This window comes from Polypterus senegalus, chromosome 17 (genome assembly GCF_016835505.1).
Source record: "Polypterus senegalus isolate Bchr_013 chromosome 17, ASM1683550v1, whole genome shotgun sequence".
Classification (NCBI taxonomy): Eukaryota; Metazoa; Chordata; class Cladistia; order Polypteriformes; family Polypteridae; genus Polypterus; species Polypterus senegalus.
This window is the reverse complement of record NC_053170.1, coordinates 1638252-1653433: the sequence shown is the minus strand read 5'-3', so window position 1 is coordinate 1653433 and position 15182 is coordinate 1638252. Positions and strand designations below refer to the sequence as shown.

Here is a 15182-nt window from a genome sequence, read left to right as displayed (position 1 = left end):
TACACTTGTATGTTGAGCTGAGTATATATTTGATCTAACACAACTGTTTAGTTTCTGTTTTCCTTTATGACTTTTTAACCAACAGCTGCATGATGTTACTTTTTATTTCATTTATCTTCCCTCCTCCCCCAAATCCAGCGGAGTCTCGCATGGATTTATTTGATATATTTATTTATTTTTTTCTTTCGTTATTTGCCTCTTTTTTTATTTTAATAATTAGCTTTGCCTTGATTGTGTTTGTGTTGGTACCTAGCGTTGGGGTGGAGCAGGCTGTCATATCTTTGTCAAACAAGTATGAGGTTAGATTGGACCCCCCCTCGCCACCCGACTACAGACCCTCCCCTCATCCCGCACTTTGTCTTTCTCTTCACTTCTTCTGCCCTAGTCAGTTCACCAGAGCACACGAGGCCTCTTCTGTTCTCGTATTTTGGGCGGGTGGGCTTAACCTGCTAGGGAATTGGATTTTTTTGTAGATGACAATCTAGTGAAGGGGAAGCAGAAGGAAACCACTTTTGATAGCGCCCTGCCTCGCCATGCCACCCTTGGCTGTGCCACACAGCTTGTCTCTCTGAAACGATTAGTTCTGACTGTTCCCTCGAGGACGTGAAGTCAGTTTTGATCTGGGTGATGCAACGAGCAGCGGCACAGCATTTATTACACCGAGTGGTTTCCTTCTGCCACCCTGCTCAGCACAGGCCGCATTCCCTCTTTCACTTGTCTACTCTCCTTTGGTTTTCCCTGACATTTTGTCCACTTAAATCAGAACACAGGCTTAAGAATGGAGACCTTGGACTGGAAAGGTAGATGGGTGGATGTATTGAGTTTGTTGTTGGGGGGTAATGGGGGGTGGTTGTCACCTTTTCTGCAGCACTGTCAACTTTCTTTTGCATGCATATATTTTCCATAGTAATGATGTTTCTGCTCCCCGTTTCATGAGATGTTCTACATCTGCACAAAGGGTCTTATTATTGGAATATTTTTGGTTTTCTTCTTTGTTCTGTCCATCAGGATAATATTGGACATCGCTTGCTCCAGAAACATGGCTGGAAGTTGGGCCAGGGACTGGGAAAAACTATGCAAGGTAAGGTTTTTGTCTCTTTGTCTGGTGGATCTGCCTTTCAACCTTGTTTCTGACGTCACATTTGTCTGGCTCTCTCTTGCTGGCTGTACCAGTGTCATTCTAACTTGGCATCCAGCATTGCTCCCAGTTGCCCATGTTGCAGGTTACAGGTGCAGTGGCCTTTGTGTGGTTGGCAGCCCACTGTGAAAGCAGCAGGTTTTATTAGTTCCCATCTGGGCACACTTGAGAGTTCTTTATTTCATTGTAATGTGATGACTTGCGCATTTTCGTGTTCCGGCTCTTAATCTGGGCTTAGTTTAAATCGGAGGAGCTTCGGGTAGCATGACTGGGCAAAATGTTCAAAAAAAAAAAAAGGAAGCCACACCATTCTCTCTGCCTTGTCCTAATTGTGTGAAATTCCTAGTTCAGAGATTTACAGATTGCTGCTTGGAAAGGCTAAATGTTATCTCATCTGAAGAATGCGGTTTATCTCGAGTGATTAGGGCAATTGTCCCATCTAGGTGTGCTTCCTGGTGTCTTTTATATTTCTGCTGGGATAGACTTAGTCCGCTGAGAGGCAGGCCTTGTAATGGAATCAAACAAAGAAGGCTTCCAGTTTACACAACATTTGAAAGTCAAATCCAGTCCCGTATTTAGCCAACCAGTTACCTACAGTCCAGCAAAAAATGCAAAATACAAGCAAATGCTTTGTTTTCTATTTTTAAAGAATATTTTGTTGTGCTCTTGAGAAATTAAACCTCATTGTATATTCTGCATGTGCAAAAAATTACAAACAGACAGGCAGCCAGTTAGAAGATTTGGCAAACCTTTGATGAGAATGTGCCATTCAACCCAGCAGATTTCACCCAAAACAACCTCCGGTCAGGCTGGGAAGGTCCGTAGAGTCCTAGTGTCCATCACATTAGTCAGTCACTTATTGCTGAACTTCTTAATGTTTGTGCAAAACTTAGCAGGTGTAACGAGTTTCAGACTGTGTCCCTGTGATCTCGTTGAGCTCATCTTAAAGTCACCGTCTTGATCCACTGCACTTCAGTCAGGTCTCCCCCTGATCTTTTTTTTGCTTAAACTCTTTTAATCTTTCCTCAATAACTCATCCCCTGTAGCCTTTGACTCGGCCTAGTCGCTCTTCTCTGCCCTTTTTTTAGCACTGCTGTGTCTTTTTTGATAGTCTAGAGCAGGGGTCACCAACTCCAGTCCTGGAGGACCACCGTGGCTGCAGGTTTTCACTTTTCTTAATTAGTGACCTGTTTTTGCTGCTAGTTCACCTCTTTTGTACTCATTTTATTTGACTTGTTCTTGAAGACTCCGTCCCCTTAATTGTTTCTTTTTCCTTAATTAGCAGCCAAACAATAATGAGACACAAAACGAGCGAAAACAACTGGTGGTGTCCAAAGTACAATATCTGAAAATAAGGAAAGATGAAGTTCAATCTGCTCAGGTCCCCAAAACATTTTAACAGTGTGCTCTTAGAAAGAGAAAATCAACAATTTCTGAAATGTCTGCCACGAGAGCAGCGACAAGCCATGGAATTAAAGAACGGGTTTAATTAATGACAAGAATCGGCACCTCGTTAAGCAGCTGGCTGGAGTGAAATTAGTTGGAGTTTGAGGCCCTGACTTAGTTGGTCTTCTGTTGGCTCCCTCACTTCACATTTCATTTCTGTTTGGGTGCTATTTAAGAAAAAAAATGAAGCAATTCAGGGGAACAAATCTTAAAAAAGCAAATCAATTAAAATGAATTCACAAGAAGTTAATTAGCAGCACAAACGGGGCACTCAATTAAAAAAAAAGGGTTCGAATGAAAACCTGCAGCCACGGTGGTCCTCCAGGACTGGACTTGGCGACCCCTGGCCTCGAGAACAAACCTGTGCACAGTCCTGGAGGTGACGCCTCGCTAATGTGTTAGAAAGCCTGAGCTTAACCTCCTTTGACTTGCTTTCCACACATCAAGGCGCTATATAACCTGTTTGTCCTCTTAATACCTTCTGTACGCTGCCTGGAGGTTGATAGTGACGACTCCTCTATGCCTCTCAGGTCCTTCTCAGTATTTTCAAGCATTACAATCTCACGTTTTACTTTGTACATGTAGTACATTACATTTTCTTACTATAAATTTCATGTGCCACTAATCTGCCCAGGCCTGTGTGCTGTCAAAGTCCCTCTGTGATGATTCAATGGATTCTGGACTATTTGCCAGTCCACCTCTTGTGGCATCATCTGCAAGATGGCAATATGACTTAAAAATAATTGTCAGCTGCGCTACAATACCCTACATTTACAGGGCCTACAAAGGTCTTCCTTTGCTGAACGTAATTGTCTAATCATAACCTGTACAAGGGGTGTGTGTTTTTCACCTGAAGCAGTCTTACTCAACGTGCTTAGGTGACTAAAGCAGTGCTAGCTTGTTGACATTGGCCAGCCAGTGAGTGTGACCATCGTAGGATGTCTGATCTTGTGATGTGATTGGTCCTTAAGCACAGTGCACCAATATATATCTAGCAAGGTCTTGTTTGGCATTGCAATATCCAGCCATCTTCCAAAACCCTCTGGACGGGGCACTAGCCCATCACAGGGTGAACACACAGACATTGGGAATTCACCTAACCTGCATGTCTTTGAACTCGGGGAGGAGAACATGCCAATTACATGGAGGGAGCACCCGGGACACAAACACAGACTCCTTACTGCAACCACCTTTCATGGGCAATGTCCATCCATCCAACCCGCTATATCCTAATACAGGGTCATGGGGGGGTCTGCAGGACCCAATCCCAGCCCACACAGGGGTAAGGGTTAAGGTGGGCGCCAGCCCACCGCAGGGCACACACACCCACCAAACACACACTAGGGACAATTTAGGATCAATGCACTTGACCTGCATGTCTTTGGACTGTGGGAGGAAACCCACGCACACATGGGGAGAACATGCAAACTCCACACAGGGAGGACCTGGGAAGTGAAACCTTAAGGGTCTCCTGAATGCGAGGCAGCAGTGCTACCACTGCGTCACCGTACCGCCCCTTCAATCATTCATTTATTGATTCATTCATTCATTTTCCAAGCTCTGCTGTTCTGATATATGGAGCCCAATCCTATCCCCACTCCCCTTGGCATAAGGCAGGAATGGACCCTGTTTGGCACTCCAGTCTATTAGAGGACCCACACACTTACACTGACACCGGGTCTGCTTATAACTGCCAGTGTGCCTAACCTGTATGCCGTTGGGGTGAAACCGTTAACACCTGGAGAAAACTTCATACTTGGAGTGACTGGCATAGAAATTGTTTCAGCTCCCTGACATAATAACGCCATGCTACCCATCAGTCATGTATGTCCAGCCTGCTATATCCTAACACAGGGTTGCGGGGGGTCTGCTGAAGCCAATCCCATGGCACAAGGCAGGAACAAATCCTGGGCATGGTGTCAGCCCACCGCAGGGCACACACACCAGGGACAATTTAGGATCGTCAATGTACCTGACCTGCATGTCTTTGGACTGTGGGAGGAAACCCACGCAGACACGGAGAGAACATACAAACTCCACACACGGAGGACCTGGGAAGTGAAACCCAGGTCTCCTAATTGTGAGGCAGCAGCGCTACCACTGTGCCACCGTGCCGCCTCATTGTAATGTCTTCATAAGTAATTGCACTGAGAAATTTGGCTTCTCTGAAAAAACAAACAAAAAAAAGATTTAAAAACAACTGAATTGGAGCAGATGAATTGAACATTCCTGAGAAATGCAGGACATCTGTTTAGCTTAAATCATGAAGTGATAGTCAAGGGGTGTGTGTGTTGGGCAGGTGGAGGGTCTTCATCATCACATTTGAAGATCAGTGCGGCTCTTGTGCTCTTTTAGCAGCTCAGTGATGGCAGCCTGATCTGCTGTGTGTAGGTGCGCCCGCCATTGTACAGGCTGTGCTGCAACTGTTACAAATGGGAAGTTGCCACAGTGGGTGATGATAGCAAGTGTCGTCTTCAGCAGTGCAGCTGGCAAAGTGTAATCGCAGCAAAGGTTATAGAGCTGTGGCGTGACAGTGTTGGCGTAAAGAGTGTGTGGGTGGTCAGCTGTGGGCTTTGAAGTGGGAAGGTGCCGAGTAGAAACCATTGACCTGCTTTTGTGCCCTGTCACTTTCACTATTTTAATTTATCTGAATGTAGTGTGAAGTCAAGCAAAATGACACATTTTATTCTGTAAAAAGATTACAATTTGCAAGCTTTCGAGGCAACTCAGGCTCAAAGCTTGCAACTCTGGCCCCTTCTGCAGGAAGATGTCTGAGTTGCCTCGAAAGCTTGCAAATTGTAATCTTTTTACAGAATAAAATGTGTCATTTTGCTTGGCTTCTCGCTGCATTCATAACGGCTAACACGGAACAACACACTTGTACTTCAGTGTATCTGAAGAAAGAATAAGTACATCCCAAGCTGAATGTTTGCCTGAATGTGAAAGGAAAAGATTTTCTGCACTTCATGGACAGGACAGGAAGAAACTCCTGACAGTTTTCTTGCATAGCCATTTGAAATGCTGCTGGCACACTTAGTTCAGCCCAGTTGGTGGTAAATGCCTGGGCATCGTCACGTAAAGAGGGTCATCTTCTTATAAGCAGCGTTTTGTCAATCTTGAATATTGAGGTTATAATAACAACAACAGTTTATTTAACACATGGAAGTAATACAAGGAAATGATTTCCACTTTTCTGAAAGTAATTTGACTTGTACGAAGTCCATCGAGCGATGAATTGCTTTTATGTGATGCTTTAAAAAACATCTTAAGGGATCACTTTAGTATTTTTTTAGGTTGTTGTTTCTTCACAATTGGAGTATACCGGGGGGGTGAGGGGGGGTTCTGGTGTTTAGGACCCCTCTGTGATTTTTTAAACATACTTTGTAATTTCTTTTTCTTCGACTTATCTGTAATTTTATATACTGTATACAATTACTCTCAATAAATAACTGATCACAAAAAAACATTGAGTATACATTAATTAGCATTGGGAAATTGGGATCTCGTGTGAAGTATTTTTTTTTTATAAATTAAAAAAAAATACTTTTTAAAAACCACGTTTATATTAATTAAAAAAAAAGGACTAAAAAGTAAAAAACAAGTCACTTGTAATATAAAAGTGTGGGCGCTTTTCATTAATCAATAAAATCTTAGCAAAAGCGGCCACACTTTTATATTACAAGTGACTTGTTTTTTACTTTTTAGTCCTTTTTTTTTAACTTAATATAAACGTGGTTTTTAAGTGTTATATATATATATATATATATATAACATGTTTATATGTGTGTATATGTATATATGTATATGTATATATGTATGTATGTGTATATATATTTCAAACTTTTCAGTCTTTGGTTTGTTTTAGATTTGTAATCAATATTTTAACACTTCCTTTAATATTTCTATCCATTACTAGCGCCATCTATTGGTGAAATCTTTATCTATTCTTCATATTAAAATTTCATTTCTTAATTAACATGGATTAATTGATCAATTAGTGAAACTGATTATTGATTCATGTATTGTCATCTGAAGTGAGTAAGCGTGAAAAATTTCTAGTCATTTGGACAATAGGAAATGGGTTAAATATCGATTACAAGATTTGTACCAGACAACAAACAGGTGACGTTAAAAGAAGTTTGGTAATTAACATTTCTGTTCTTGTGGCTTAAATATGGAGTCTACATGGCATTGGTGATTAAAGAAGCCTTAAACTTACGGAATATGACTTGACTTGATGTTATTTTAGAAGAATTACGTGGACAGGACTGGCAAGCTTTGTTGGGCTGAATGGCCTGTTCTTGTCTAAATTGTCCTCATGTTCTAATGACCACTTTGACGGAGGAGAGATTTCAGTTTTAGAAAACAGCAAAATTAAAATTTTAAATCACTGGAGGTCCTTCAGTCCTTCAGCTCTCGTGAAGCTCTTGCAGTCTAGCAATATAAAATTACTTTTGTTAATGTCTTTCTATTATAAAAGGAAATGTTAGGACAAGACATTCTAGGAGATAATTTCAAGTCCCGCCCCCTATCAAACATTTAGGACCACGCCCACCGTCCAGTCACTTCTCATTCGTGTCAATGCTATTGTCAGGCACAGTTCCTGCGCTCTCTGCTCCAAGAGGGGTTGGAAATAGAAGACAAAAGAGTTGAAGGCAAAGTCGAACGTCCTAAAGAGGTTCAAAAACTTTGGCGTGATACACATGCAGAGCAGTATAGAGATTATGAAGGTACTAAAATTCGAAAGTCTCAAAAAACTTTAAAGATTGCATCAGCAAACAAACGGAAATTATTACTTGGTGAAATAACAGGACAGCGAAAAGAGACCGAATATATGGACACAGGTGATATGATAGAAGTATGTAGATATTGTTTGGCTTTAAACTTTAAGTCGGAGACTTGTCGATCGTCTAATGTGTGTTGCCATCAGGGAAAAGTAGTGTTTCTAAACAATGAAGTGGCGTATCCGCGAGAAATAAAAGATTTGTTGTTTGGTGAAAGTGAAATCCACATACGCAGAGTGCAGGCCGGGGGGTTGGCGAGCGAAGCCCCCTAGTTTCCTCTAACATTAAGAAGAGTGTTGTTACACAAGGCTGGGGTCTTGTCATTCTTTCAGTGTTTAATGATCAGCTACCTTGCACTTTTTTTTCTGCTCTTGTCTATTAAAAGGTAAATTGATTCTTCTGCCTCTTCGTCTCATTTGTTTCTGCTGCTTTAAGCCTTGACATCTTTGAATTTGATGGAAATCCAGGAGCTGAAGTGTTGTGTCCGTTTCATTCCCAAGACTCCGTAATTTCCCAGTGTGCTGAAGTGATCACCTACGTGGTTAGCTCAAAGGTACAGGAATAGAGTGTACCTGGTGGGTGGACATACAGAAAGGACGGACGTTTTTTACAAAATCACAAAATTGTAAATTTTTTCTCACAAAGAGATTTATTGAGAGATTTGAGTTCATATTGAAATATCATTTGACAATTTGTAGGGATGGAAATGCATTATACGCCTTACCGAATGACTATTGAGGCCAAGTTCAGAAGAATGCTTCCGACAGATGGACTTGGACTGCACAGCAGGGCTAGTCGTACGCTTTCCACATTTTCAGGGTTACGTGCCGTTCGTGTAGCCCCCGGCGGTCTTTTGTTCATTAGTCTACCTCGTGTACGAAGTGCTTTAACCCAACGTAGGATAGTGTTACGAGCAGGAGCTGCTTTATTTTGGTGGATATTAAAATGGCAACGAAACTCACGCTGAACTGCGCTAATAGATTGGTTGTTCTTGACAAAACAGTCATACGCAAAAACGCGGTGTTCTATCGTCCACAGCTCCATGGCTTCATCTAAAAAGAAAATAAAAACAAATGCTAAGACTTTCTGAACCTAACGCCACCTACCGCACATCTGTCACTCCACCTAGTGGTGAGTTCTAGCCATTTCAAAGATGTCCGTCCTTTCTGCCTCCCCCTATATAAAGGGGGCTCCATGCTTTGCATGCTATTGTACCTGTCAGGTGCCAGTTGTCACTGATTCAGAAGTGAATGACCCAACCCAGTGGTGTTAAGGTGTTCATACCCTGACCTCCTTTTTGTACTCGTTACGCCACTGCTCTCCAGACGTGTATGCTGGGAAAGAGTCTGATATCGGCCTAAGGAGGCAGTTTCCATTCCTTCAGTGGTGCTTGTGGGGTCTTCAGCATTGTAAAATCATTTCCTGTTCTGAGCAGTCATCTGCTGGGGCCCTCTGCTAATTAAAAGCAGTTGTGCAGCTGCATTTCGCTGCCTTGCTGTGATGTTTCACGTGTTACTGCCCAAGTGTTAGCCACATGCTTGGCCTTGCCTGCTCGTGCCGTAGCCATCTGGCCCTGCTTTATACTCGTGTCTGTTCTCCATTCCTGGACGGTCTCCATCTATTCATGACTTTCAGTTCAGGATTTTTTTTTAGTAATGCTTCAGGCTGTTTTGATATTCGATATGCCAATCTTGTGCCTGTTTTCTTACCAAGCCATTCCTTTTTTACGTTTTCTGCCACTAGGCCTTTTCTTACTTAATATTTGTCATACTTTCTCATTGGATGAATTCTCCCAGACATAGGCTTTAGAGTTTCTCACCTTGTCAATGTCCACACATTTTAGTTACTGCTCAGTTCGAGGCGGCATAGCCACAACTTTGTCATCCATCTTGGCAACCAGTAAAGAACTTTTACTTTTAACTGAGACAACTAGACCTTACATTTCTATAATCAGTTAAATGATTTCTTTATGCTGTTTTATTTTTATGTGTATACTGTACTAGCTGTCCCCTACGGTTCCGCTCACGTAGTAGTGTAACAGAATAGCGAGGAGGGCCCTGCCCGGCTCCCCACTCCTGATGTCGCTCTTCACCCCCCTCCCCTCGGCCTGCAGCCTCTGCCTCAGATTAGCGCGAATATATCGCTTCTGCAAGTGAACTATGGTTCTTGATGAAGTCGCACAATCAACCGGAACGTTCAAGCAAATTCTAGAAAAGAACCCGATCTAAATCCATGAAGTAGTTCTCTCGCTAAGCGGAGGTAAGCTACACGCCCCGAGGCTGGCGCATGAGTGAGGAGGGCCCCTCCCCTCGGCCTGTAGCCTCTGCCTCTTATTAGCGCGAATATATCTATGATTCTTTGTGACGTGTTGCAAAATCAACTGGAATGTTCAAGCAAATTCTAGAAAACAACCCGATCTAAATTTGTGAAGTAGTTCTCTCGTTTGCTAGGTAAACAGAGGTAAGGTATGCCCTGAGGCCTCACACCCTCCCCTTGGCCCGCTGCATGTTTCTCAGATTCACGCAAATAAGTCGGTACCGTAAGCGAACTATAATACTTAGTGCAGTAAGAGAAGTTGCAAAATCAACCGAAACCCAATCTAAGTAGTTCTCTCGTGAAAAGCAGTTTGATTTTAGTTTTATATATATATATTTTTATACATATATACACATATACATACATACATACATACATACATTCATACACATTGGCACATTGAGATACGAGTGCCCTAACATACAAGTTTTTTGAGACATGAGCCATCACTGGGTCGATTTTTGCCTTGAGTTACAAGTCATCAAAGAGCTTGTGGCCGCACATTCCGAGTAACTGACAACGGAGGAGTTGACGGAACTACGGACGCAGCAACATACGGAGGTTCTGCAGGAGATCGGTATTGTATAGGAGCCAGAGGCGGAGGAAGTTCTCTTCAAGTGAGAGAAAGGCAATGTGGGAAAAAGTTTCGGACTATATTGAAAAAAAACACCCTGAAAAAGTTGCAACTGCTCGTGCAGTGGCGCTATTTAATGACACTTGCCTAACTAATTTCAGAAACATTCTAAAAGGGAGGAAGAAACAAAGCTCCTTGGACAAGTTTCTATTAAAACGCCCTGCGAATGAAAGTGACAAAAGTGTGGCAAAAAAGAAAAAAAAAACTAGTGAAGAAGAAAATTAAGTTAAGCAAAAGTGAAGTGAAGGAAAAAAACATTACAATACGCTGATCAGCTCCGCCAACATCGGTTTATTTCTTTAGATTCTCTTTTATGTATTAGATTTTATTTTGTTTGTATACAATATTTGTTCATTATAAATACATTTCTCTTATGTTGAAAACATTTAACAAAAAATTTGGGTGTTTTTTGGGGGCTGGCACGTGTTAATCTCATTTCATTTAATTTCAATGGAGAAAATTGATTTGATATACAGTACAAGCATTTTGACTTATGAGCTTGATCATGGAATGAATTAAACTCGTATCTCAAGGTACCACTGTGTGTGTGTGTGTGTGTGTGTATGTATATATATGTAATTTGACACTAGAACATCACGTGGCACACACAGACGCAGTATTGCATGATTGGCTAAAAATGTTCGAGTGCTTCAGTGATACCGCTGGACGGCCGAGTATAGTAAGTCAGTGTTGGTTCGAGCAGATAACAGTAAGTTTGGTTGGTTTTTAGAACATTGCTTTGGTGGGGCGTACTTTCCAAGACATCGTCAACTGACTTAAACCCTTCGACAGCTCCGGAACCGTAAGTAATTTAGAACGTATCGGCATTTGATTGGTACGTCTGACATCTATTGGCAAACTGAGTAATGATGGCTGGGCATTAACAATGGTCATCTCAGATCTACAATGACCACAGCAACATAATTATGACTCCGTCTCTGATTAGAGTCGTACAATATGGTTTGTTTTGAAAATTTGTTTGCCAGTAAAAATCAAATGAGGTGCGCCGAAGAGCTGAGTTCACATCTCGCAGCCCCGTTTAAACAGGAAGCTCTTCATGACATCGGCCCAAAAGGTCTGTTTAGAGCACAGATCAGTGCCATGATGACAAAATCATTTCAAGGACTTAAAAAAACAAATAATTCTTTGCAGAGAAAGTATGGATTTCACAAACATAGAATTTGTAGCTCGATTCGATCGGCTCCCAGTCACTACCCAGCCCCGTCTTCACAAAATTTGGTAGGCGCCTTCCCTGCGCTAACCGAAACCGATGTACATAGTTATTTCTATGGTATGACGCCACTGTCAGCCATATTGAACTTTCCAACGTCACTAATTCTCCAACTTCCCGTGTAGGTAGAAGGCTGAAATTTGGAAGGCTCATTCCTTACGGCTTACTTACAAAAGTTAAGCAGGTTTAATTTCGAAATTCTATGCATAACGGTGAACAACGTCTGCCATGTTGAACTTTCTTATTTATAGCCCCATCTTCACGAAATTTGGTAGGCAGCTTCCCGCGCTAACCAAAACCAATGTAATGCATACTTATTTCGGTGGTATGACGCCACTGTCAGCCATATTGAACTTTCCAATGTCACTAATTCTCCAAATTCCCGTATAGGTAGAAGACTGAAATTTGGTACTTATTTTGGTGGTATAATGCCACTGTCGGACGCCATATTAATCTTTTCAACAGTCTTTGTTACTTATGGGCCCATCTTCAAGAAATTTGGTACGCGGGTTCCCAACGCTAACTGAATCCTACTTATGTACATATATATGTCCATAGCCTGCAGCTCGGTCACCGTGTGAGGCGGCATTGGGTCCCCCATCCCAACGCCTCCCACATTGTTGGCTGCCTGCCTATACAGTATAAGGCCGTCCGTCGCTCCAGTCTCTTCATTCCCTTCCTTGCTTCGCCAGAGGATTCACGTCTCCCTGCTGATAACTGCAGCCTTTTTATTTAATCTACGGCTTCTCCGCTGTTTTATTGTTCGTTTATTACGATTATAGTTATTGTTTAGGTATTTTAGACTTACTTTACATTGTTCTGGTCCCCATTTCCTTTATCATTCCAACTGTACCCCCATTAATATGTCTATCGAGGTGATCACCATCGATCAAAGAACTGTCACTTACTGAGTGGTTTCCATGCAGGAGATGGCACCTACCTTTTCCATTCTCTTTGTTACATATTGCACGGCCATATCAGGCTCACTCTTGATATCTGGAGGAACATTGTGTCTTATGTATTGAATGACTGGCACAGGTTCAAGGTGTGGACTGATGACCGTACAGGAGATAATTAGACTACACAGGAGCACTAGAAGAGTGAAATACTTAAGCCCTTCACCTATGGATCTGCATGTGAGTTGATGGCTGCCGCTGAATTGTTTGGTTGTCACTTTGAAGTTTACTGAAATGGCCAAATATTTTACACCTTTCGACAACCGCCAATGCCTCTTAAACATCTTAGATTGACAGGTGACGATTTGAGTAGTGGACACTTTGATGTTTATGAATGTTTAAACTCTCCAAAGCTGGATGTGAAGTTATCGATGAAACCGGTTGTACAGTATACTTACAATGCTTGACAAATGCCGAATGTCACTTCAACACAAGTCCTACAAATACTGTCGTCATTGAAACAAACCATGAAACTCAAACCAATTATGACAGCAGCAATCCAAGCTGTGAGATTTGAGACAAGATTACTGTTCACATGGCCGACTGTACGTTACATGCTCAGAGTAAGCTCAGCGCACAGCTTGGTCAGATTACAACCGGAGGGCCGAACTCACAATGTGGAATACAAAGAGATCCTTAACAAATAATTATTGGTATGTTTTCCCTCAGTTTAAAAAGGTTTAATTTTCTTCTTAATAACTTAAGGCAGTACTTCGCCGCTGCAAAGCGCTGGTATTTTGCTATATATATATATAGATATAGTGTGTGTGTGTGTGTGTATGTCCATCCATCCATCCTCTTCCGCTTATCCGAGGTCGGGTCGCGGGGGCAGCAGCTTAAGCAGAGAGACCCAGACTTCCCTCTCCCCGGCCACTTCTTCCAGCTCTTCCGGAGAATCCCAAAGCTTCCCAGGCCAGCCGGGAGACATAGTCCCTCCAGCGTGTCCTGGGTCTTCCCCGGGGCCTCCTCCCGTTTGGACGTGCCCGGAACACCTCACCAGGGAGGCGTCCAGGAGGCATCCTGATCAGATGCCCGAGCCACCTCATCTGACTCCTCTCAATGCGGAGGAGCAGCGGCTCTACTCTGAGCTTCTCACCCTATCTTTAAGGGAAAGCCCAGACACCCTGCGGAGGAAACTCATTTCAGCCGCTTGTATTCGCGATCTCGTTCTTTCGGTCACTACCCATAGCTCATGACCATAGGTGAGGGTAGGAGCGTAGATCGACTGGTAAATTGAGAGCTTTGCCTTACGGCTCAGCTCCTTTTCACCACGACAGACCGATGCAGAGCCCGCATCACTGCGGATGCCGCACCGATCCGCCTGTCGATCTCACGCTCCATTCTTCCCTCACTTGTGAACAAGACCCCGAGATACTTGAACTCCTCCACTTGGGGCAGGATCTCTCCCCCAACCCTAAGAGGGCACTCCACCCTTTTCCGCTGAGGACCATGCTCTCGGATTTGGAGGTGCTGATTCTCATCCCAGCCGCTTCACACTCAGCTGCGAACCGATCCAGAGAGAGCTGAAGATCACGGCCTGATGAAGCAAACAGGACAACATCATCTGCAAAAGCAGTGACCCAATCCTGAGTCCACCAAACCGACCCCTTCAACACCCTGGTTGCGCTTAGAAATTCTGTCCATAAAAGTTATGAACAGAATCGGTGACAAAGGGCAGCCCTGGCGGAGTCCAACTCTCACTGGAAACGGGCTCGACTTACTGCGGCAATGCGGACCAAGCTCTGACACCGTTGTACAGAGACCTAACAGCTCTTATCAGGGGTCCGTACCCCATACTCCCGAGCACCCCCACAGGATTCCCGAGGGACACGGTCAATGCCTTTCCAAGTCCACAAAACACATGTAGACCGGTCGGGCAAACTCCCATGCACCCTCCAGGACTCTGCTAAGGGTGAAGAGCTGGTCCACTGTTCCGCGACCAGGACTAAAACCACACTGTTCCTCCTGAATCCGAGGTTCACTATCCGACGGACCCTCCTCTCCAGAACCCCGAATAGACTTTTCCAGGGAGGCTGAGGAGTGTGATCCCTCTATAGTTGGAACACACCCTCCGTCCCCTTTTAAAGAGGGGACCACCACCCCGGTCTGCCAATCCAGAGGCACTGTCCCTCGATGTCCATGCGATGTTGCAGAGACGTGTCAACCAAGACAGTCCTACAACATCCAGAGCCTTAAGGAACTCCGGGCGATCTCATCCACCCCGGGCCCTGCCACCAAGGAGTTTTTGACCACCTCGGTGACTTCAGTCCCAGAGATGGGAGAGCCCACCTCAGAGTCCCCAGGCTCTGCTTCCTCATTGGAAGGCATGTTAGTGGGATTGAGGAGGTCTTCAAGTACTCCTCCCACCGACCCACAACGTCCCGAAGTCGAGGTCAGCAGCGCACCATCCCCACCATATACGGTGTTGACACTGCACTGCTTCCCTCCTGAGACGCCGGACGGTGGACCAGAATCTCCTCGGCCGTCCAAAGTCGCTCTCCATGGCCTCCAAACTCCTCCCATGCCCGAAGTTTTGCCTCAGCAACAACCGGCCGCTTCGCTTGGCCTGCCGGTACCTATCAGCTGCCTCCAGAGACCCACAGGACAAAAAGTCCTATAGGACTCCTTCTTCAGCTTGACGGCATCCTCACCGCCGTGTCCACCAACGGGTTCGGGA

At 43.8% G+C, this 15182-nt stretch overlaps 1 protein-coding gene across 1 annotated transcript in view; it reads left to right on the top strand.

Annotated features, from left to right (window-relative positions):
- The window catches only part of gpatch8 (G patch domain containing 8), a 115590-nt gene that overhangs the window by 48978 nt on the left and 51430 nt on the right, over positions 1-15182 (top strand). The window contains 1 exon segment of the mRNA XM_039739999.1: positions 1009-1081. Within this exon segment, the coding sequence (XP_039595933.1) occupies positions 1009-1081 (73 nt within the window).